Consider the following 23,854-nt stretch of genomic DNA (forward strand, 5'->3'; position numbering starts at 1 on the left):
TGGAATATTCCACAATGATGGACACTTTAAGTATCTACTGTATGAGATTTATCTCTGTGTCCCCAATAACGATCTACTTTTGATTGCAGAAGAGGCAATGGGACCACAACACAGCACATTTTCCGTTCTATCTATCACACTCTTCAAGGTTGAAATATAACTCGTTCTTTATCCATTCTCACAAAATGATGTATTACCTAGTTGTGACATCAGGAAATGCATGATATTAAATATGTTAAACCATGATATAAAACCATGATTAAACCTCTATATTATACCATGATTCTCTTTATATTAAACCTTACACTTTATGACATTAGCTAATAAATTGAGCTGAGGGAAGTGCCCAGTAAACCAGGGACTTAGATTACATTTAACGCTGAGTCAGACTTGCTTGGTCACCTCATCTACAGTACATGTTGTGTACACATCCAAAAAGAGATGTGTCATCAACAAGGAAGTATTTGCTTGAACAAGTAATTGGGGGCTGTTCTAATATACTGTGAATATGTCACAGCTAATAGTACCTTATTGCTTTATCATACAGTTTCATAATACTCTTTCACTAAATCGATGTTCATATGCTATGAATATGTGGTCACACTTTATTTGGATAGTCAGAATGTTCCATCTGTAGATGCTGTAGATGGTCATACTATCAACAAACTATCTGTTGATAAGCAACTGATTGCTAAGGTAAGGGTTAGCTTTAGAATAAGGGTTAGAGTAAGGGGTTAAGGTTGGGTTAGGGTAAGGGTAAGGGTTACGTTTAGGGTCAGGATAAGGGTTAAGGTTAGGGTTAAGGGTTAGTAGATAGTTAGTTGAAACGCTACTGAGTCTGTAGAGCATCTACAGATGGACTATCCAAATAAAGTGTTAACAAATATGTTTATCAGGTAATATAACACTTCATAAAAGCCCACTTCCAGATAAGTGTTACGAAAGACTGCTTGTCAAGCATGGACCCAGATCCAGACCAGCTGATTTACTGTTTTCATTTCAATTCATAAATGGAAATCACAGAGAGGTAAAGTAAATCCAGACCACTGACGATAAACTGTAAAACAAACCAATTTCCAGTCATCTCCGTGAAGGATCTTAAACTCATAATAGTAATGGCCATTCCTCATGACTTGTCTCTGTCTGTCTGTCTGTCTGTCTGTCTGTCTGTCTGTCTGTCTGTCTGTCTGTCTGTCTGTCTGTCTGTCCTGTCTGTCTGTCTGTCTGTCTGTCTGTCTGTCTGTCTGTCTGTCTGTCTGTCTGTCTGTCTGTCTGTCTGTCTGTCTGTCTGTCCTGTCTGTCCTGTCTGTCCTGTCTGTCTGTCTGTCTGTCTGTCTGTCTGTCTGTCTGTCTGTCTGTCTGTCTGTCTGTCTGTCTGTCTGTCTGTCTGTCTGTCTGTCTGTCTGTCTGTCTGTCTGTCTGTCTGTCTGTCTGTCTGTCCTGTCTGTCCTGTCTGTCTGTCTGTCTGTGATAGGAGGTGGTCAACCTTTCATAAATCAATCTCATCATGTGCCACATAATCCATCTTGACTGAGGGCCTGTTTTGATTCTGACACAGCCGAGGCACGGAAACAATGTTTAGAAGACAGGGGGATATATCTTAAACTCAACCACAACACAGACGTAACAAACACAGGGGCCAGAAAACAGACACAGCCACTGCTTATGCCTGATCCAAGACAAAGCAATTGACTTGATGTTCATGACTTTATGATGAACAGTGATACCTTTAGAGCTACTTGTTAGATTTATCATCTAACTCAACTCAGATGTACTGAACGGTCATGTTGTGTGGCAAACAAAGAGGTATTGGGACAAAAAGTTAATTTGTTTGAGAGTTGTGCCCTGAAACCACTGTAATATCCATTAGAAAGTCAATTAATCAATTCTGACTGAACAATTTCATAGAGCGACATCACACACGTAAAGGGACCTGGGCTGATGTCACTGAAACAATATGTAAATCCAATTACAGCTCTTTAGAGGACTTTCAGTCTGTGGTCGAAGCAGCTCCAGTCAGTCAGGTATGTTTGAGGGTATAAACAACTCTGCGATCATCTGGAGCAGTTTGAGTCACATTCCCACATCCTTTCTAATATTCCTGTTTAGCCTCAATTGTCAACCTCAATTTCGACTGTTAAAGGACTGACGACTGATGACTGCCTTTATAAACAATACCAGTCCAATGCTCTCTCCTTGGCCAGATAGGAGATAGAGACTTCTTGCCATGCATTTGTGTCTGCATCATACCATTAGAATGCACACTCCTGTTGTGGTTAATGGCTGAATGGCTCACCAACATCTGTCTTTGTGTGTGTGTGTGTGTGTGTGTGTGTGTGTGTGTGTGTGTGTGTGTGTGTGTGTGTGTGTGTGTGTGTGTGTGTGTGTGTGTGTGTGTGTGTGTGTGTGTGTGTGTGTGTGTGTGTGTGTGTGTGTGTGTGTGTGTGTGTGTGTGTACTCACAAATTTGCATGCCTGTGTGTGTGCTTGTGTGGGCTTGCATGCATAAGAGAGTGCACGACATCACCAGATGTCTCAGACCTGCTGTATTTATTGCTGCTGCGAACCTCGACTAGCTTCTACCGCTACTCTCTGAAGGACATGACAAACCAGTCTTAATATACTAAAACAGATCACAGGTGAGATGTTACCGTCTGTGAGTGAGCAGAGCAGAGCACTGAGCAGACTTCAAAGAAACAGCAGCATTCTTCTGGAGTTTGGTTTTTCCCAGGCTAACTCCCGGCCAGGAGCACCATCGCGGTGCAGCCAAACCGGAGATGCACACAGAGTGCTTTGGTGTTTACGCTATTACCGTCAGTACTGACGTCCCAGGCCAGGGCTCTTGTTAAATCATTTCAGAGAGATATTTAACGTCAGTAATGTAAAAATATGGCTGTCAAAGGCTTCAATTCCGCAGTTTATTTCCAATAGTCCACTTCACGTTTCTATTTCTGTTTCTCCTCTGGTCTCTGGTGAAGTATCCAAACAGGCACTGAACCCATTACAGACCAGGGCAGCTGTAACAGTGAAACTTTATGAAATTCAAGACAAAAGGGACTTCATAGTGGTTTGTCGCCATGATGCATTGATTCAATTCAAATAATACTTCACACGGTCACATTATGTTGGCTGGAGATTGTTATCATGCCATCGGACCACTAACCTAACCTGTTTGTTCTTCAACCAATGAAGCATAACAGCAATAACCAAATACATCAATAGTTACCAATCAATAATATACAGTATGTTCTTCAAACATGTTCCTCACCGAGAGTAAACCCTATGATCCTGGGGCAACAGGCATAGGTTTAACATGCTCTACCTCTACCATTATCCTGAGCTTACTCATAAGCTACTGTACATCATAAAACGGGTGCGTCTAATCCTGAATGCTGAATGGTTAAAACCGCATTCCAGCCGGTGTCTATTCCACAAGTTACCACCGGCTAAATCTATGACGTTAAAATGCCTATTTACTCTGTTCCATCTGACTGCGCAATCCACTGTCTCATCAGCCCAGCCAGGCAATTTATAAACTTGATCTCCACTATAAAAAGCATCTAGACATTATCTCACATTTCTTTTAGACTAACATTTAGTTTTCAACAGAGGACATTTGCATAAACCTTGCTGTGTGTCTCTCACACAGACATTTGCAACATTGTTTCAATATTTAAAATCTTTCTCCAGCTGTCCCATAGCAATGAATGTGTCAGAAGTCGGGACGAGACAGGCAGGCAGGCAGCTTTCCTCAGCCAGTCGAAATCATGAACCAGCTGGCATAATTTTTACGGATATATACAAAGAAATGTAAATTGAAAAAAGTTCAAACGAAGTGCAGCTAGTTTGCAGTCTTTCCAGCCTCAGTTTTGAAGTGATTGTGTTAGCTGTGTTGTTGGCTAGCTCCTCTGAACAACGGTGTCTTGACGAGAGAGCACATTTTCTATGCCAGGCAAAATCGCGCCTCATTAGCTCATTGTTATGGATGTATCCAAATAAATGCCACTAGAAAACAGCTTAAACAAATACAAATGCAGCTACTGTTGTTATTCTGGCTGCACTGGTTGACGTGACTGTAAGTTAACCGTAGTTGGCTAGCTAGCAAGCAAGGGATAAGAACATTTCCAGCCAGTATGCCAATGGAACATTTAGAATCTAGGGTAGCAACCCTAGATTTGTGTCGGGGCTATATCTTGAGGAAGGATGAAATACTGTAGTATGAATAAATTAATCAAAATAAAAAATGTTATGAAAATATGTCAACCGTTATTTCAATATGTTGGTAACCCGTTGTATAAAAGTTATAATGCCCTCAAAGCCAGTGTTTGGAGGATATATTGGCAAGGTTTGCCAGTTTGCTACCAACACCCGTGCCCATATCTCTTCCAAACACTGGCTTCTCGAGCATTATCACTTAATTTTAGACCCAGGACTCCAACGAACACAGAGGCTCTGCAATGAATCAACATATAGCCCCAACTGTCTGCAACCATCTATCTCAATATGGGGCTATGTAAATAACATGAGAGTTATGACATCGGTGGTGTAGTTGGTATATTTATGCTAGTCTCCCTGGTTCTGCATGCCTATTCTCTCCATGGCCCATGCCCTTCTCTCTGGCTTTGTCTGGGTGGTGTTTATTTAAAAGATGCCACTGTGTTTTGTTTTATGGGCAGTAGACTTGTAAACACTCCTCTCAGTGATAATCTGTGAGGGCTTTTTCCCCTCTCATGGTGCCAGGGAGCATGGAATGATAGAGAGACGGGATGGACAGATCAGGGGAAAGGGGTAGAGGCCTTAGCTTTTCTTTATTGCATGCCCTGCTCATATGTTTGATAAGAGAACATGGCCGACATGAGGAAAATGCTCCACATCAAACATTTTGGTACAGTCTTGTTGCGACATCAAAGGTACTGCATGTGTTCGGGCATTTCAAAGTGCAGGCCCTTATTGTGACATTTCACTGCATCTTTTCGGGCCAGTAGCTCAAGCGAAATGCTGTGTCACACAACTAAGAAGCAGGACCAGCCCATTCAAATGACAAACGGTTAGCTGCATGACGGGACATAGGTTATAGAAACAAACTCTTACCACAACCCAACAACCATTGGGTGAAGAATTGGTCTACCATTCAATGCATTACAGTCCAGAAAATGACTGCTTAAAAGGTGAAAGGTAAACAGAATGCTGCAGAGGCAAAACAGAGCTACCCAAATGTTATTACTAATTTGGCAGCTATGACGGGTTATGTTTGACAGCAGTGTTCCGCAATGGAAAAGGACACACTATGGAGAACGGCAGCAGGTGCACTAGGTGTGAAGCTGCTGCTGATTTTTAGATTTTTCTAAATAATTCCAACACACTCTGTGGGCATATAAATATTTTATAATGAGAGCCTGTAACAGGCCTCGATAGGCAAATAGGCCGCCAGGCAGACTGATCATTCCGGGAGACTGTGTGTATCCTACTGTTGGCAACATCATGTAATAGATGTTGTTAAAAATTAGCTTTGTGGGACAAACTAGTGCCTCGGGGTGCAGATGAGACAGATAGGATGAAGCAGAGTAATGTTTTGATCAAACAGGTGGATGAGGTAAAGTTCAGTCCTCCCTTCTGTGATAAGAACTTCACACGCACACGCACACGCACACGCACTTGGAAGTACAGTCTTTCAAATAGATTCAGTATGTCAGTAAAGTTAACTTTCATTGCATTATTCAGTAACCACATTTTGAAATAAATACTAACAAATAACTCAAATGCTCATAATATTTTATTGATGAAGAATTCCACTAAATGAAAGAAGACAGAATTTAAATTTTAACCAATGCCAGCTGACAGTATTTACTTTTCCATATGTGTTGCATTCTGACATCTTCTTCAGTTGTCTGGGATGTACGCCATGTGATCTTCTTTGCCATGTGCCTTTTTCAACAGATTTTCTCTTTCTTTCTCCCTCTGTTTCTTTTCGTTATAGTTCCTTGTCACCTCGTCCAGGTGGGCTTTCACCCTCTCCTTTTTCTTCTTCACTTCTTCCTTACTCTCTGCTTTTCTAGCTCTGAGCAGCTCTTTCACGTTGTTCTTCTCCAACATCTCCCTTTCTTTCCTCTTCTTCTTCTCTAGCTTTGCCCTGACTCTCTGGGCAGATTTAGCTTCCTTCAGAAAGAGAAAGTCCATACATGTTAATCAGTGATCTGAGATATTATTATTATTAATCATTCTCCAGCATGCAGTCAACTTCATCTATTGAATCTGATAGTATAACCATTAGGAGGTGACTTGTGACCTCCCTGAAGTGTGACTGGTTAAATGGAGTACTGTACCTGGGGCTGCTCTTGCTCTCCGAACCTCAGGGCAGTCTGCATCTGGTACAGCTTTATGTATGCCTCTTTCATCTTCTCCACCATATCTTTCTTCTCTATTTCACATCTGTCTTTCTCCCTTTGCATTTTCTCAATTTCACTATTCTTTCTTTCCCACTACCCTGTAAGTGCCAACCTCTCCTTTTCCATCTCCCATCCCTTCTTCTCTTGTCCATGCAGGCAAAGAATCCTCATCTTTTCTCCTTCCAGAGCCTCTATCGCTCTTTCCTTTTCTCTCAACTCAATCAGCCACTCCTCTGCTGCCTGTGTGCTCCTTCTATTAATCTCCTCCTTCTCCGTCATCCATCTTTCCCCCTGTTGATCCCAGATTCTTCGTAGGCCAGCCTTGGCCTTGGCCCATCTCCACCTGCCCTCCTTGCAGCCTACTAGCGTCTAATTCCTCTCCAGGTCTGCTTTGGCCAAATCTGTCTTCAAACCATTTCTTATGAGGTTCCATCCATTCCTCTCGCTCACCCTCTCCTTCACCGCCCTTTCATTCTCAGCTAACAGTCTCTTCTTGTTCTCCACTCTCAACTTCCATAACTTGGCCAAGGACATCTTTACCTTTGATACCTTGCCCATCAACGTTTGTGTGTCGGCTGCTGCACTTTCTCTGTGTTTGTCCAACACCTCTCGCTGGATTTCATTCTCTGCTAACAGCCTCGTGTTCTACACTGTCAACTTCCCTATCTTGGCCAAGTGCAGTATGTTCTGCATCGTCACCTTTGTCATCTTGACTTCTATTTTTTCTTTGTCTGCCACTAAGCTTTTTCTGTTTCTTCAACATTTCTCTCTCCCTTTCATTCTCAGCTAACAGCTTAGTACTCTTCACTGCCACCTCTCCTCTTTTGGCCAAGTTCAGTATGTTCTGCACCTTCAGCTTTGCCATCTTGAGCTCCATCTTCTTTCTGTCTGACACTACGCTTTCTCTCTGTTTCTCAAACAACTCTCTCTCTAGCTTCCATTGGTAGTGGTGTACCTCAATAGGAGCCTCAGTCTCCCTTATCTGCCTCAGCAACTCTTCAATTAGCCTTTCTCTTTGCTTGCTCTGGTTCCATCCTCACCTTGTTGACTTTCTCCAACACCTCTCTCTCCAGCTTCCATCGGTTGTGTTCTACCTTGTTACAAGTCTCAATCTCCTTTCTCATTGTCAGCAGCCCTTCCATTTCTCTTTGTCTTTCTTTCTCTTATTCCTCCCTCATCGTGTTGCCTTTCTCCATCTCCTCACTTTCAGTCAATTATTTCTCCAGTGTACTAACCCATCTCTGCATTGATATATGGAGAAACATGTAGTTGTCACGCCCTGACCTTAGAGAGCCTTTTTATGTCTCTATTTGGTTTGGTCAGGGTGAGATTTGGGGTGTGCATTCTATGTTTTTGTTTTCTATGATTTTGTATTTCTATGTTTTGGCCGGGTATGGTTCTCAATCAGGGACAGCTGTCTATCGTTGTCTCTGATTGGGAACCATACTTAGGTATCCCTTTTCCCTCCTTTCAGTGTGGGAAGATAACTTTGTTTGTGGCACATAGCCCTTAAGCTTCACGGTTGTTTTTGTATTGTTTATTGTTGGCGTTATTTCTAAATAAAAGGAATATGTACGCTCACCACGCTGCGCTTTGGTCCACTTCTTACGACGGCCGTGACAGTAGTAGTTATTTTTTATTTGTTCCTATCATGTTATTAAAACTGTCTGACCATGCCAGATTTCAAACTTCAGTTACCCTCAGGGTAATTGGTATAATCTAGTAAATGCTAGAGGGTAGACCTACTTTTACTGATTTACTTAAAAGCCAGAATTTTCTTTACACATTAGGCTATTGTTTTCTGACCAGCTGTTGGTGGGATTCATTCTCCATATTCAGTCTCACCTCTGAAAATGTAGTCCAATTACAAAAAGTATACAATTAAGTTATGGTTTAGTGAATGATTACGCCTTTTTCGTTGGTTCTTCTCTTTGTTGTAACATTCTAGGGTTTTAATATTTAGCCAAGGAATCTAGCCTAATTGTTGCATCATAATGAGATTGGAATTGTGGCTTGAATTCTGTATTCTGGCTTAAAATCTCAAAATTCAAAAGATTTTAGAACGATATTTTAAAAAATCCTAGAGAAGTTATACATAGCCGTACACAATTCTAGCCCATTAATGAGGTATATCATTTTCCGGAAAATAAATTCGGTTTATTTCAAATAGATTCAAAATAAATTTTACTTTGTAAGTGATTACATGTTCTTTATTATTTTTTTAAATAGAAAATAGTCAACGGTGGTCCTTGTTGTTCATCAATAGGTGGCCGTGCCCTCTTAATGTTTTATTGGTTGCGTAATGGTTAGAGAAAAATAAAGAATAAAATATTTTGCCATATGCAAATAATGAAACATTTAAAAACCTACCAAAATGACCTCGAAAAACGGTCATATATAATTTCTAATAAATCATCTGACCTAAAGTAGCATTTTTAACCGTCTCGTAGACTACGAGAGAGAGAGAATGAACGTGAGTGCGTAAAAGAGAGAAAGGGAGAGCGGGCTACGCGTGGGCGCGAAGGAGAGAGCGGGAAGTGGCACGCGCACTACCCAGTTTATCAGTAGATATCAGACAGATGCGTGCGACAGTCGGAGAGTTTGAGTTTCAGAGGAAGGATATAAAACGTTAGCGTTCGCACTGTCGTTAAAGGGGTCTGTGGGACATACTGAGCGAAAGATAAGGAATGGCAGTTGATATTTGTTGCCAATTGAGAGCCGTCTGGTAAGAGTTGAGAGCTTGTTTCGTTCTTATACTCAAGTGTTATTAATTACTCATAAATGCGAATATCATTTGAACTGCCCTTACGTTGATTTTCTGGATTCTATAGGCATAGATACACATTTTGCGCAATGGAGCCCTAAATAGTTGTATATTTTCTTTAAAAATAGGACTTATAGAACCGTTTTTAGACCCTGGAGACTTTCGAAGTTGCAGAAGAGCAACAAGATACACGTACATAATTTGGGCGAAATCCACTGAATCAACACTGATTCAGCAATGCCATCCCATTGGTCACAGACGTCAGTTCAATGTTTAGTTTTGATTTACATGTGGTTGAGTTATCACTAACGTGAATTCAAATAAACATGCCACCATGTCATTCGATTTAGGCAAAAAGTTGGGTGAAAAAACGACGAAATTCCCCTATGTTGATTTTTGTTGTTTCAAATCCAATCAGTTTTCCAAGTTGATTCAACGTCATCATATTGATTTTTTTGGTTGAAAGGACGTTGACTCAACCAGTTTTTGCCCAGTAGGATGGGTCCTAAGACTTACCCCAGCCTCTTCTGCTGCCAAAAAAGGGTGACTTCAAGAGCTTGAGGGGGCAACACCACAACACAACCCTTACAGCCTGACACACAACCAACACAAACACACACTGAACCTCCAGCCATGCTGTCGAACGAGAGCTGTGAGAACAGCACCCATATCCACACGGACGGGAACCCGGTGGTGAGCACAGTGATGTTCATCCTGGGGGTGATGGGGAACTTCATCGCCCTGGCCATCTTGGGTGTCCACCGGAAGGAGCGGCGCACCAAGTCCTCCGTCTTCTGCATCCTGGTGACGGGGCTGGCCCTCACTGACCTGCTGGGTACCTGCTTCCTCAGCCCCCTGGTGTTTGTGTGCTACGCCCGCCAGCGGTCCCTGCTGGGGCTCACTGGGGACAAGGGACTCTGTGGCCTCTTCGCCTTTGCCATGACCTTCTTCGGCCTGGCCTCCATGCTCATCCTCTGTGCCATGGCCGTGGAGCGCTGCCTGGCCATCAGCCACCCCTATTTTTACTCCAAGTGCGTCCGACGCAGCTTCGCCAAGGTGGCCCTCCTGCTTATTTACATCTCCACCTGCGCCTTCTGTGTTTTGCCATTCTTCGGCTTTGGCCGCCACAAGCAGTACTGCCCGGGCACGTGGTGCTTCATCAAGATGGAGGCGGCAGGCGAGGGGGTGGACGAAGAGAGGAAGGTTCTGGCGTTCTCGCTGTCCTACGCTTCGCTCATGGCGCTGCTGATCGTGGCGGTGTTTGTGTGCAACGGCTCGGTGATTGTCAGCCTGTGCCGGATGCACCGCAGCCAGATGACACGGCGTGGTTCGGTGGTGAATGGAGGGAGGAAGAGGAAGATGAGTCTGGGCTGGTTCGGACAGGGGGAGGAGGAGATGGACCACCTGATGCTGCTGGCCTCCATGACGGTCATCTTCGTTGTCTGCTCCTTGCCGCTCACTGTGAGTTGCTCTCTCTTTCTCTCTCTCTCTCTTTGACCCATATCCCTGTGTGTGTATGTTTATGTGTGTGTACGCGTGGCCCCTGGCTATGACTGACATATCATCTGTGACTCAAACTCTATGTGACTTTCACTGTATTTACTCACTTTTCCTGTGACTGACGTCTTTCTCTGACTAACTCTTGAATCTTTAACTATTTGTGTCTCTTCAAGTGTCTTATCCTCTCTGTCTGGATCTCTCTGTATGTGATTCTGTCTGGTACCTTGTCGTGACCCTACAGTACACTGTCATACTGTAGCTATTAGCCATTCAAAACCACTTCTCTCAACTCCTGATATCACTCCATGCACACATCATGTTAGCATTCTGTGTAAACAATGGCATGCCGCGCCATCTCGCTCACTGTTAGATCGCTTTGGTATTTTGATATTGAAGTGAAATGAGAACCGCCCTGTTTTTAAGAGAGTATCAGATCTTTGTTCTCAGGAGGAAACTGTTTTTAAAAAAAACAAGCAGGCCAGTCTCCTCTCCTCTACTCCCATGAGGCCGTTCATAATAGCATATCCACTCCCCAGAGAGGTTTATCCCTTGGTTGCATAACCAGACAGTCATTATTTGGATAGTAAATAAAACCGAACGTTGATGTTTTGCTCCTCTAATTGAGAGGTGTGTGCTAAATCTGTCAGCCCTGGAGGACTGGATCTGGCCCCCCCCCCCCCTCCCTTTCCAGAGGGCCATGGGTCGGGTCCCTGCTTGGGCTATCCCTACCTGTGGGTGTTGTTCACTGGGTTTGACACTGAGCTTTTGGAGGCAGCTTCCTGTCCCTGTCTCTGGCCCTTCTGGCTGTTACCACACACACACACACACACACACACACACACACACACACACACACACACACACACACACACACACACACACACACACACACACACACACACACACACACACACACACACACACACACACATGGACATTTGTAGAACTACAGATATGGTGAGGGTTGATACCACAACAATCTATGTTTTGCTGAAAGTCACTGTTTGAGTGTAAAGATATAAGCCTGCTATCCTTGGTTACACACTAAATAAGCTTGTCAGTTTCCTTTGAACTTAAATCAATCATTGATTTGTGCAACTAAGGACATTCCAGTTTCCAAAGTAGTTAAAGAGTAACTACAAGGAATGAGGGTAATTGACTGTAATGTCAACTGTTCCCTTTTTCTTTAAGTCATTCAATACCAACCATCTCCATGAGGTCTCTGCTGCCTGTGGGTGATACTCCATGATGAGACAGGAAGTTGAAAGAGGTTTTTAAGGAACTCTGTTCGTGTAGTCTCAGTCAGGATCTGTGGTTGATATCTGAGGGAAATATACAGGCACGTCCTGACTCCTGAGTCATTCCTTCGACCATACGGTATCTATGGGGGTCGAATTTCCTTCACCTTCCAGCAATGATTTGGCGTACCTGTTGAAATTCAAAGCTAACCAAATACTTCTAAATGTGTAGGTAGTCAGCTTGATTCACATGCAGACGATAAGAAAGATTCCCCTGCAGATTGGACCTGGGCCTGTGATACCTGAGCAGGACCGGCTCCACACATAAGTGACATAAGCAGTCACTTAGCCTGGAGCCCCCAAAATGTTGTGTGTGTATATATATATATATATATATAGATATATCTTCTTTTTTTTTTATTACAGTGAGCACCATAATTCATTGAACAGTGACCATTTTTTAGTTATTTTGGTTCTGTACTCTAGCGCTTTGAGTTTGAAAGGATACAATGGCAATGAGGGTGAAGTGCCGACTGTCAGCTTTTATTTGAGGGTATTTTCATACCTATCGGATGAACCGTTTAGAAATGACAGCACCTTTTGTATATGGTCCCCCCATTTTAAGGTACTAGAAGTATTTGTTGAATTGGCTTCACAGATGTGTGTTAGGCAGGTGTATTCATTTGTGTCGTTAGTGAATGCAAGAGAGCTGTTGATGAAGAGTATTGATTCTAGACTTTGCTATTGCCTTTGGAGGTTGTTGTTGTTGGGGTGTGACAACATGAGGAAGACAGCAGTGTCGATGCAAATGAAGCTGGCCGTCATAAGGCTCAGAAATGAAAATTGATCAATCAGGTACATTGCAAAAACCCTGGGCATGCCCAAGTCAACAGTTTGGTTCATCATTAACAAGAAAAAAACAACCGGTGAACTCAATTATGTCAAAAGACACGGTAGACTGAGGAAGACCACTGTAGTGGATGACCGGAGAATACTCTCTATGGTGAAGAAAACCCCCCTGACAACAGCCCAACAGATAAAAAACACTCCGCTCATTTGTGGCCTGCTGGAGGTCATTTTGCAGGGCTCTGGCAGTGCTCCTCCTTGCACAAAGGCGGAGGTAGCGGTCCTGCTGCTGGGTTGTTGCCCTCCTACGACCTCCTCCACGTCTCCTGATGTACTGGCCTGTCTCCTGGTAGCGCCTCCATGCTCTGGACACTACGCTGACAGACACAGCAAACCTTCTTGCCACAGCTCGCATTGATGTGCCATCCTGGATGAGCTGCACTACCTGAGCCACTTGTGTGGGTTGTAGACTCCGTCTCATGCTACCACTAGAGTGAAAGCACCGCCAGCATTCAAAAGTGACCAAAATATCAGCCAGGAAGCATAGGAACTGAGAAGTGGTCTGTGGTCACCACCTGCAGAACCACTCCTTTATTGGGGGTGTCTTGCTAATTGCCTATAATTTCCACCTTTTGTCTATTCCATTTGCACAACAGCATGTGGAATTTATTGTCAATCAGTGTTGCTTCCTAAGTGGACAGTTTGATTTCACAGAAGTGTGATTGACTTGGAGTTACATTGTGTTGTTTAAGTGTTCCCTTTATTGAAAATGAAAAATGAAAATGAAAATGACTTTGACAAAATTAGAAATATCTAACATCTGAAAATGTAGCTAGCTAGACTATCTTACCCAATACATCATGGTTGGACGCTTCTCCCTGTCACGGATGCCATGGTTGCCCTTAGTTTGAAGATGTAATCCCGAGACAGGTGTTTTCTCCATCTCCTTAGCTATCATACTCTAATTCCACTGATTTCAAAACTCGGTCCTCCAGACAGTGGAGAGCAACACTTAAGCAGTTCTGCGTTAGACAGGATTACCTACAAATATTAACCAGCTCAAATGGACAGAAGTGTGCTATATGTTACTCATCTCTCGGCATGTCCAGCCCACTCATTATCTCAGCCAATCATGGCTAGGTTGCTGACTTTTTCTGTGGCTAAACCAACTAGGCTTGTAATTTCACCGTTTATTCGTGTTTACAGATGGAATTTACGTTTTTTATGAAGGCATATGAAAGTTCACATGTTCCAGAAGGCATTTCTGCCAAGTAACGCATTTTGATTAAAAAAAATGAAGTTCAAATGAAGTAGATGAAGTAGTGACCCACGATATACAGTTGAAGTCAGAAATTAGATACACCTTAGCCAAATACATTTAAACTCAGTTTTCACATTTCCTGACATTTAATAGTCAGGTAGTAAAAATTCCCTGTCTTAGGTCAGTTAGGATGACCACTTTATTTTAAGAATGTGAAATGTCAGAATAATAGTAGAGAGAATGATTTATTTCAGCTTTTATTTCTTTCATCACATTCCCATTGGGTCAGAAGTTTACATACACTCAATTAGTATTTGGTAGCATTGCCTTTAAATAGTTTAACTTGGGTCAAACATTTCGGGTAGCCTTCCACAAGCTTCCCACGATACGTTGGGTGAATTGTGGTGTATTCCTCCTGACAGAGCTGGTGTAACTGAGTCAGGTTTGTAGGCCTCCTTGCTCGCACACGCTGCTGCCCACAAATGTTCTATAGTATTGAGGTCAGGGCTTTGTGATGGCCACTCCAATACCTTAACTTTGTTGTCCACAATTCTGGAAGTATGCTTGGGGTCATTGTCCATTTGGAAGACCCACTTGCGACCCAAGCTTTAACTTCCTGACTGATGTCTTGAGATGTTGCTTCAATATATCAACATAATTTTCCTCCCTCATGATGCCATCTATTTTGTGAAGTGCACCAGTCCCTCCTGCAGCAAAGCACCTCCACAACATGATGCTGCCATCCCCGTGCTTCACGATTGGGATGGTGTTCTTCGGGCTTGCAAGCATCCCACTTTTTCCTCCAAACATAACGATGGTCATTATGGCCAAACAGTTATATTTTTGTTTCATCAGACCAGAGTACATTTCTCCAAAAATACGATATTTTGTACCTGTTTCCTCCAGCATCTTCACAAGGTCTTTTGCTGTTGTTCTGGGATTGATTTGCACTTTTCGCACCAAAGTACGTTCATCTCCAGGAGACAGAACGAGTCTCCTTCCTGAGCGGTATGACGGCTTATGACCTGTTTGTACAGATGAACGTGGTACCTTCAGGCGTTTGGAAATTGCTCCCAAGGATGAACCAGACTTGTGGAGGTCTACAATTTTTTTCCTGAGGTCTTGGATGATTTCTTTTGATTTTCCCATGATGTCAAGCAAAGAGGCACTGAGTTTGAAGGTAGGCCTTGAAATACATCCACAGGTACACCTCCAATTGACTCAAATTATGTCAATTAGCCTATCAGAAGCTTCTAAAGTCATGACATCATTTTCTGGAATTTTCCAAGCTGTTTAAAGGCACAGTCAAATTAGTGTATTTAAATGTCTGACCCACTGGAATTGTGATACAGTGAATGATAAGTGAAATAATCTGTCTGTAAACAATTGTTGGAAAAATGACTTGTGTCTTGCAAAGTAGATGTCCTCACCGACTTGCCAAAACTATAGTTTGTTAACAAGAAATTTGTGGAGTGGTTGAAAACAAGTTTTAAGGACTCCAACCTAAGTGTATGTAAACTTCCGACTTCAACTGTACGCCTAGTGTCCTAAAACGGGTCACTTTTGGTTGTGTATCAGCAATTTTTCTCTTGTTATGTCAGTCACTGACATTCACTCAATTAGCAATGACTGCTCATCATTTTTCGATTAGTTAGTTAGCTGGCTAGACTATCTAAACTTGCAGTAATCATGGCTGAATACCAACCAGGCACGCCAAATCTTGTTTAGGGCTCCTAAAAGGCTAGAGACGGCCCTGCCTGAGGGAAATTTAAGCCAGGATACATCCTGAGTGTCATGTCAATGCCATTAATCTGGTGAATAATTTAATAGCTTGTTATTAAGGAATCACCCAACTGACTCACACAACACCTCAGACATGCCACACTGCCGGTGTCTGTGTGGGTGTGTGTGTGGGGGAGGGTGCATCTATGTGTGCACGTGTGTTTGTGTGTGCCTGTGCGTGCGTGCATCTGTATGTGAATGACTATGAATCGATGAGAGCGAGGTAATGGAGGAGTGTGTATCGGATGAGATGAGTTCAGCACAGTGCATGTCAAGGCAGTAGTATCTCCTCCCAGCTAAGCCAAGCTGCTTGACCTACAGCCCCAGGCCTATAGTTAGGATGTGGGGTTAGAGTGTAAGACTGCCTGCCTCTCTGGAGATGAAAGACTGTTGGAACATGATGGAAACCTGAGCAAGAGGAGATGCAGGATGGCGGAAAGAAACTAGTTTTGGAACTATAGTTCCCTCTTTAATATGGTATTAATATGATAAGAGTGTATTTGTATTTATTATGGATCCCCATTAGCTGCTGCCAATGCACCTGCTACTCTTCCTGTGGTCCAGCAAAATTAAGGAAGTTCTATAATTTTAAAAACATTCCAATACATTCACAGATTTCACAACACACTGTGTGCCCTCAGGCCCTTACTCCACATATCTACAATAGAAAATCCATGTGTGTATGTTATTGTGTGTGTATGCATGTGTCTGTGCCTATGTTTGTGTTGCTTCACTGTCCCTGCTGTTCCATAAGGTGTATTATGGAACAGCGGGTGTATTTCTTTAGCTGTTTAAAAAAAACTGCTTGCATCAGTTATTTGATGTGGAATAGAGTTCCATTTAGTCATGGCTCTATGTAGTGGTGTGTGCATCCCATAGTCTGTTCTGGACTTGGGGACTGTGAAGAGACCTCTTGTGGCATGTCTTGTGGGGTATGCATGGGTGTCCGAGCTGTGCGCCAGTAGTTCAAACAGACGGCTTGGTGCATTCAACATGTCAATACCTCTCATAAATAAAAGTAGTGATAAAGTCAATCTCTCCTCCACTTTGAACCAGGAGAGATTGACATGCATATTATTGTTAGCTCACTGTGTACATCCAAGGGCCAGCCGTGCTGCCCTGTTCTGAGCCAATTGCAATTTTCCTAAGTCCCTTTTTGTGGCACCTGACCACACGACTGAGCAGTAGTCCAGGTGTGACAACTAGGGCCTGTAGGACCTGCCTTGTTGATAATGCTGTTAAGAAGGTAGAGTAGTGCTTTATTATGGACAGACTTCTCCCCATTTTAGCTGCTGTTGTATCAATATGTTTTGACCATGACCGTTTACAATCTAGGGTTACTCCAGGGTTACAATCCAGGGTTACTTACTTCCCAATCACGGCACATCCGGCCGTGATTGGGAATACCATAGTGCGGTGCACAATTGGCCCAGCGTCGTCCAGGCCGTCATTGTAAATAAGAATTTGTTCTTAACTGACTTGCCTAGTTAAATAAAGGTTTCACACACACACCACACTGACCAAAAAGTTATTTTGTTGGCATTTACGTATGTCCCCATTACCAGTAAAACATACTCAAAACTTATTTCTTTCACTTACTTGCTGTGCTCTTTCATTGTTCAGTCATTTTATTGTCAACCAGGATTTCTATGGAATGCCGTTTGGGTCTTTGCGTGTCAAAAAAGATACACGTCAAATAACACATCTGTTTCAGTAGCTATAGTTAGCTAGCTAACTATATAGCTAGGTGTCATCATCTAAAATAACCCTAATTTATAAGACAGTTCCTATTTGATTAATGGTGGTCGGACCCATCTATGTGAAGCTAGCCACAATAAGGATTAGCCACAATAGTGGACTTTGCGGTTAGCCTTCAAAATAAAAGTATGGCATAATTATACTATTTGTATTCATTTGCATTACTGTCAATGACATACTGTTATTTTGAAGGCAAACCGGAAATTCCACTATTGTGCATAATCCTTATTGTGGCTAGCTTCACAAGCCATAACCCGGTGCGGTCGAGCCTCACTAGCCAGATTAAGCTAGCTGGCTGCTTATAAAACATTAGGGCAACAGGGTTAAGTTGCTGACTAGCTATTTATTTTCATGAACTGAAGTTCAATTTCAATAGGCGAACAACAAGTGTCAACCTAGCTAGTACTTACTCACAAGGATTCCTAAATCATTGCTAAGAATAATGAAAATGACTCCAGGTTCTACTGGTCATTTGTTTTCAGGCTGGTTGTATTGGTGCTAACTAGGTACCAAGCTAAAGCTAGCTAGCCCAGAAGTTGCGGTCGAACAAATTATGCTTTATTACCAAAGCGGTATTGTAAACACGTAGTTCGTGGCCGGTGTTTGCTTGTTTGCTGACTTTTTTTGTACAGATTTGACAGTGCTACTGTATCTTCTTTGACACGCAAAGATCCAAACGGCGTTCCATAGTATATATATTGTGAAGCTAATAGCAGTGACGCTATTACTGTGTAACTCCCGTAGGGCAACATCTGAAAAATAGCGCACTTGGTTGTGTGTACTGGTGCTCGACCAGTCGGTGAAAGAAAACATCACCCGTGACAGAGAACGGTTGATTGTCAAGGGCAATGAATACCATTATCTTGGCTTTAATGGATTTCGCCTTTGAGTTGTCTAGCTGAAATTTTGTTATCCTTTTAAATGACTGGTCGACTTGTTGACAGCTCGATCCACACAGCAGACATTGTGGGCTAGTTTAGGAATGCTGTGTTGCACGTATAGCGCAAAATTTGACGTGGTGTCATTACGTCATGTTTCTACGTTATATAGGTATGCACGTCAGCTTTGACATCGGTTTTGCATATCGGGGCGTTAAACTAGACATCGATGTTGGCATTTGAAGCTAATATCTCCCGATTCCGATATGTTCACCGATTTATATCGTGCATCCCTAGGTTTAGGGTTTAGTGAATGATTTGTCCCAAATACAATGCTTTTAGTTTTAGAAATATTTAGGACTAACTTATTCCTTGCCACCCACTCTGAAACTAACTGCAGCTCTTTGTTAACTGTTGCAGTCATTTCAGTCTCTGTAGTAGCTGACGTGTATAGTTTTGAGTCATCCTACATACATAGACACATTGGCTTTACTCAAAGCCAGTGGTATGTCTTTTAGTCAAGATTGAAAAAAGTAAGGGGCCTAGACAACTGAACCTGGGGAATTCCTGATTCTACCTGGAATATGTTGGAGAGGCCTCCATTAAAGAACACCCTGTGTGTTCTGTTAGACAGGTAACTCTTTATCCACAATATAGCAGGGGGTGTAAAGCCATAACACATACATTTTTCCAGCAGCAGACTATGATCGATAATGTCAAAAGCCGCACTGAACAGCCCCCACAATCTTTTTATCGTCAATTTCTCTCAGCCAATCATCAGTCATTTGTGTAAGGCTGTGCTTGTTGAATGTCCTTCCCTATATGTGTGCTAAAAGACTGTTGTCAATTTGTTTACTGTAAAACAGCATTGTATCTGGTCAAACACCAATATTTTCCAAAAGTTTACTAAGAGTTGGTAACAGGCTGATTGGTTGGTTATTTGAGCCAGTAAAGGGGGCTTTACTATTCTTAGGTAGGGGAATGACTTTTGCTTCCCTCCAGGCCTGGGGGCACACACTTTCTAGTAGGCTGAAATGGAAAATATGGCAAATAGGAGTGGCAATGAGAGTCTAGTTTACATAATGCTCTTACCACTTCTGTCAATACTGAGCACACATACGCACAGTACACACACACACACAGACTCACAGGCAGGCTGCCATCTCTCTGTCCAGTTCTTAATAATGGAATGCAAACACGTTGATGTAACACTATACAGTAGAGCACAATGCCAGGCGCTGAAGAATAGATGCTTTTCTCACAGCGGTCTGCTTTCAGCACCGCCACAAGATCTAGCGAGGCTGGCTGGAACAAGTGAATGTGAGAGAGATGGAAAGAAGAGATAAATATAGTGCGTTTGGCTGATAAGATGGGGATGTGTTTGCTTTCAGTCTGTCTACTATACAAGGGATGGATGGAGGGAGGGAGGGAGGGAGGGAGGGAGGGAGGGAGGGAGGGAGGGAGGGAGGGAGGGAGGGAGAAAACCGGAGAGAGAGATGAGTGCCCTGGACTGATGCTGCTTGATACAGTGTCGGGCATTTCCATGTAAAAGGCTCCATGACCACTAACGTGAAATTTATAGGAGCATTTCAAATTTGGTGTCAAATGAAAGCTAACACTCTTTTTTTTTATTAAGGCATATATCAATTCTTCAACCATTTTCCATCTTAAAAATGTGGAGTAAGTAAAGTCTTTCTGGTCAACTAGATGGAAAAGGGTTCTTGTCTTCTGGAAGTTTAAGAAATATTGCCTTTGTCTTGTCATTTTGTCACCAGAAATAATTAAAGTTTACAGAAGTAACAAGTAAAGGTAGACCTACCAATTAGTTATAGTGGTTTTACTGATAACAATTTACTTTATGATTTATTAGGTGATTAAAATGTCATTCTGTTACCAAATCGGTAACAGAATGACCAAATAAGCAGTAACAGAATGACTGCGACTGAATTGGCTACAATGGGAATTCATAGTAGTCACAAACCACAGTTGGGTCACCTTCAACTGTCCTTTCTTCCACTGGCATACTGTTATGCTCAGCTCATAACTGTTTTCTTTCTGTTGCGGGGGGTTAAAAGCAAGCGTGTCTCTTCTCCCTCTCCATTTAATGTCACCTCTCCTAGCTCTAACTGACACCTACCCATGAGCCCCGTCTTTTTCCGTTTACTGTAACCAGACCTTTCACCTACTGAGCACCGACTGACACCCGATGTTGAAAATGGACGTTGAAATTTGGTCAGTTCAAATCTGGACCAATCATAGCCCACTGAATGAACATTGTTTCAAAGTAATTTAAATTTAAAAAATGGTGACCTTAATTCATCAATCAAGTTCAACGGAGGAGCGAAAACCCGCAGACAATCGGACCTCCTTGGAATGAGTTTGACGAGTGTTATCTGATGTTAATCCACTTCGCGTACTGTAGTTCAATAACCAAAATATATTTATTTAAACTCAATGTCTCATGTCATAGCTAGCACCCCATTCTTTCTGCAGACATCTTTGAATCTTAATTCAGAGTATATGTAAATATTTAAGAGTTTTTGGAAAACGTGGTCGCATAAAAAACAGAGGAAGATTTTACCGTAATTCTGTAACCAAACTGTACAACTGTACTGTTCTTTGAGTTAATGTATTTTTGTAAAGATTTCAGTGGAAAATGTTCAAAGTAGTCCATGTGTTGTGTGGTTTGTTTAACTTTGCAATACAGTGAAAAAAACCGAGTCTCACTTTCATTCTGTTAATTGCCCTGCACTAGTTTCTGAGTGCAATAGTGGTTAGAATCAGTCTTGTTCCCCAACAGTACATTTCATCCAGACAGAAAATGTGCTTGTTTTAATTAACATTACAAATCAAATTGTATTTGTCACATGCACCCAAAATATTTTTTTATTTAACCTTTATTTAATTAGCAAATCAGTTAAGAACAAATTCTTATTTACAATGACGGCCTACCCCGGCCAAATCCGGTCTAAGGCACTGCATCTCAGTGCAAGAAGCGTCACTACAGTTCCTGGTTCGAATCCAGGCTGAATCACATCTGGCCGTGATTGGGAGTCCCATAGGGTGCCGCACAATTGGCACAGCGTCATCCGGATTTGGCCGGGGTAGGCCGTCATTGTAAATAAGAATTTGTTCTTAACTGTATTATCCTTTCCACACTGTGCCACGCAGCATGATATTGGCAAAAAAATATAGGCCTAGTTAATTGGTGAATGGTTGAAATAATGGAATCAATAGTTTGGAATATAGTGGTCAGCACCTTGAATACATTGTTTTACATGACTGCGAATTAATAAACCAGGGAGGAATTATTGACAGGGTAGGAAACAAAGTGTTGGTCAGTGTTTCCAGGTGATCCTAATTAGGTGTTACATTGTGTTTTCTTACTTAATGTAACATATTCATGCTTTGCCTATTCCTCTCTGATAAGATACCGTTGTACAAGCATGCTTACCTAGGCATACACCGGCACTGGTACCAGGCAGTATTAGCTAGCTAGTTACGTTTGCTCTGACTCTTATGTCTTGATCACACCGACAGTGTTATTACGCAAAATGGTACGCAGCATCATCTGGATATGTGAGCAACAAAAGTTCAACATTCACCTTCTGCTACCATTTCTGTCAAGCCATCTACGCATAAAGTTTGACGCATATGTTCAATAAATCCAACGTATGCACCACACAGAACGCAATGCAACTGCCCCTGCAACACAATGCTGCAAGGCAAACACAGCGTCCCGTTGGAAATTAATGTACTACCAAAATGCAAAACGCTGTCTGTGTGATTGAGGCGTTAGTACATTTAGCTAACTAGCGATTAGCATTAGCGATTAGCACTAACACAAATTGTTAAGAAAAGACAAACTAGCAGATAGTAGTTTGCAGACAGATAAACAAACTAATAGTGTATAGAACACTTGTGGAAAGCAGCATGTCACCAACATTGTTGCATCCATCTGACCATGCAGAATGAACGGAAAGAAAGTGCTCATGACTCTGTGGTCGAGCAACTGCTCTCCTTGAGTGACAGGGAGCAGAGCTTGGTGTGGTTAGCAGCATGCAGCAGAGGCTGAGCAGCAAGAGGAGAGAGAAAGAAAGAGATGACTCAAGTAGCAAACGGCGTAAACTATAAAAACGGACATTATACGCACCGGAGTTAGGGTTGCACATTTTGGGGAACATCCAGAGGTGGAAACTTTCTGTGGGAATTAACGGGAAGATATGGGAATTAACAGAAATATATGCAAATTTGATATTAGTACCATTTAAATGTAGATGTGTTTTGCATTGGATATATTTACCATATCATATGGAGACAAACATACACCTTTTACCTTATCATAAGTAGACATAATTGAAAATGAAAAAAATCTTTCCAATAGACAAAAATAAAATTATATGTTTTACGAATTGAACTTCAATTAAATGAGTTGACTCTTCACATGGGATGATTTCACTGAACAAAAAAAGAAAGGGAATATTGAATGATCCCCAATGATCCATCGCATCTCCCAAAAACACTTTCAACATACATCTGTAAAATGATAGTCTAGAAACTAAAGCTTTGGTTGTCTTCCTCTCCGGCTTCTGTGTCTTCTCCCTGGAACTCCTCAATGTCAACCTCTTGAACATCAGACTCTGAGGCCTCATCTTCACTGTCACTTTCCAACCTTGTTGAGGATGGCTCGTTGTCAGGCTCAAAAAGCCTCAAATTTGCCCGGGTGGCCACCAATTTTTCAGCCCTTGTATTGGTCCGCCTGTTGCATGCTTTGGTGTGTGTGTTCCCTAACAAGTACCAGTCACGCTCTGAGGCGGCTAATGTTAGTGGGATTTGAAGGATTTTTATTTGTTTTATCTTTATTTAACCAGGCAAGTCAGTTAAGAACAAATTCTTATTTACAATGATGGCCTAGGAACAGTCGGTCAACTTCCTTGTTCAGGGGCAGAACGACAGATTTGAACCTTGGCAGCTCGGGGACTCGATCCACCAACCTTTCGGTTACTGGGCCCAACGCTCTAACCACTAGGCAACAGGGGAAAGAGCCTCAGATCCACAAAGTCCCTTCCACCAGGTGGCTGATGAGCTATGTTGGCACGACTGCCATATTGCCTCTCCATCCCAAAGCCTTTGCTTGGAAGTGTACTTCGCCAGACTGTCAATAACCTTGCCCTCATCCAGGCCAGACACGGTAATGATGACACCATAGGCCTTGTTGATCTCTGCACCAGACAGGATGCTCTTGCCAGCATACTTGGTGTCCAACATGTACGCTGCATTGTGTATGGGCTTCAGGCTTTTTGATGTATTTCAGAACTGCAGTTTCCTCTGCTTGGAGCAAAAGGGAAGTGGACAGGGCAGTTCGAATTTCTTCTCTTACATCTGCAAGCAGAGTCTGAACATCAGACAGGATGTCATTATCTCTCTGTGCAATGGCTACTG

The 23,854-nt window shown here is 42.4% G+C and overlaps 1 protein-coding gene across 1 annotated transcript in view; it reads left to right on the top strand.

Moving 5' to 3' along the window:
* The first annotated feature begins 9,782 nt into the window (after nt 1-9,782).
* Nucleotides 9,783-23,854, top strand: part of ptgir (prostaglandin I2 receptor) — a 56,236-nt gene continuing 42,164 nt past the window's right edge. The window contains exon 1 of the mRNA XM_038961873.1: nt 9,783-10,610. Within this exon, the coding sequence (XP_038817801.1) occupies nt 9,783-10,610 (828 nt within the window). The remainder of the gene's footprint in view (nt 10,611-23,854) is intronic.

The sequence above is a fragment of the Salvelinus namaycush genome, chromosome 23 (genome assembly GCF_016432855.1).
Source record: "Salvelinus namaycush isolate Seneca chromosome 23, SaNama_1.0, whole genome shotgun sequence".
NCBI classification, from domain to species: domain Eukaryota; kingdom Metazoa; phylum Chordata; class Actinopteri; order Salmoniformes; family Salmonidae; genus Salvelinus; species Salvelinus namaycush.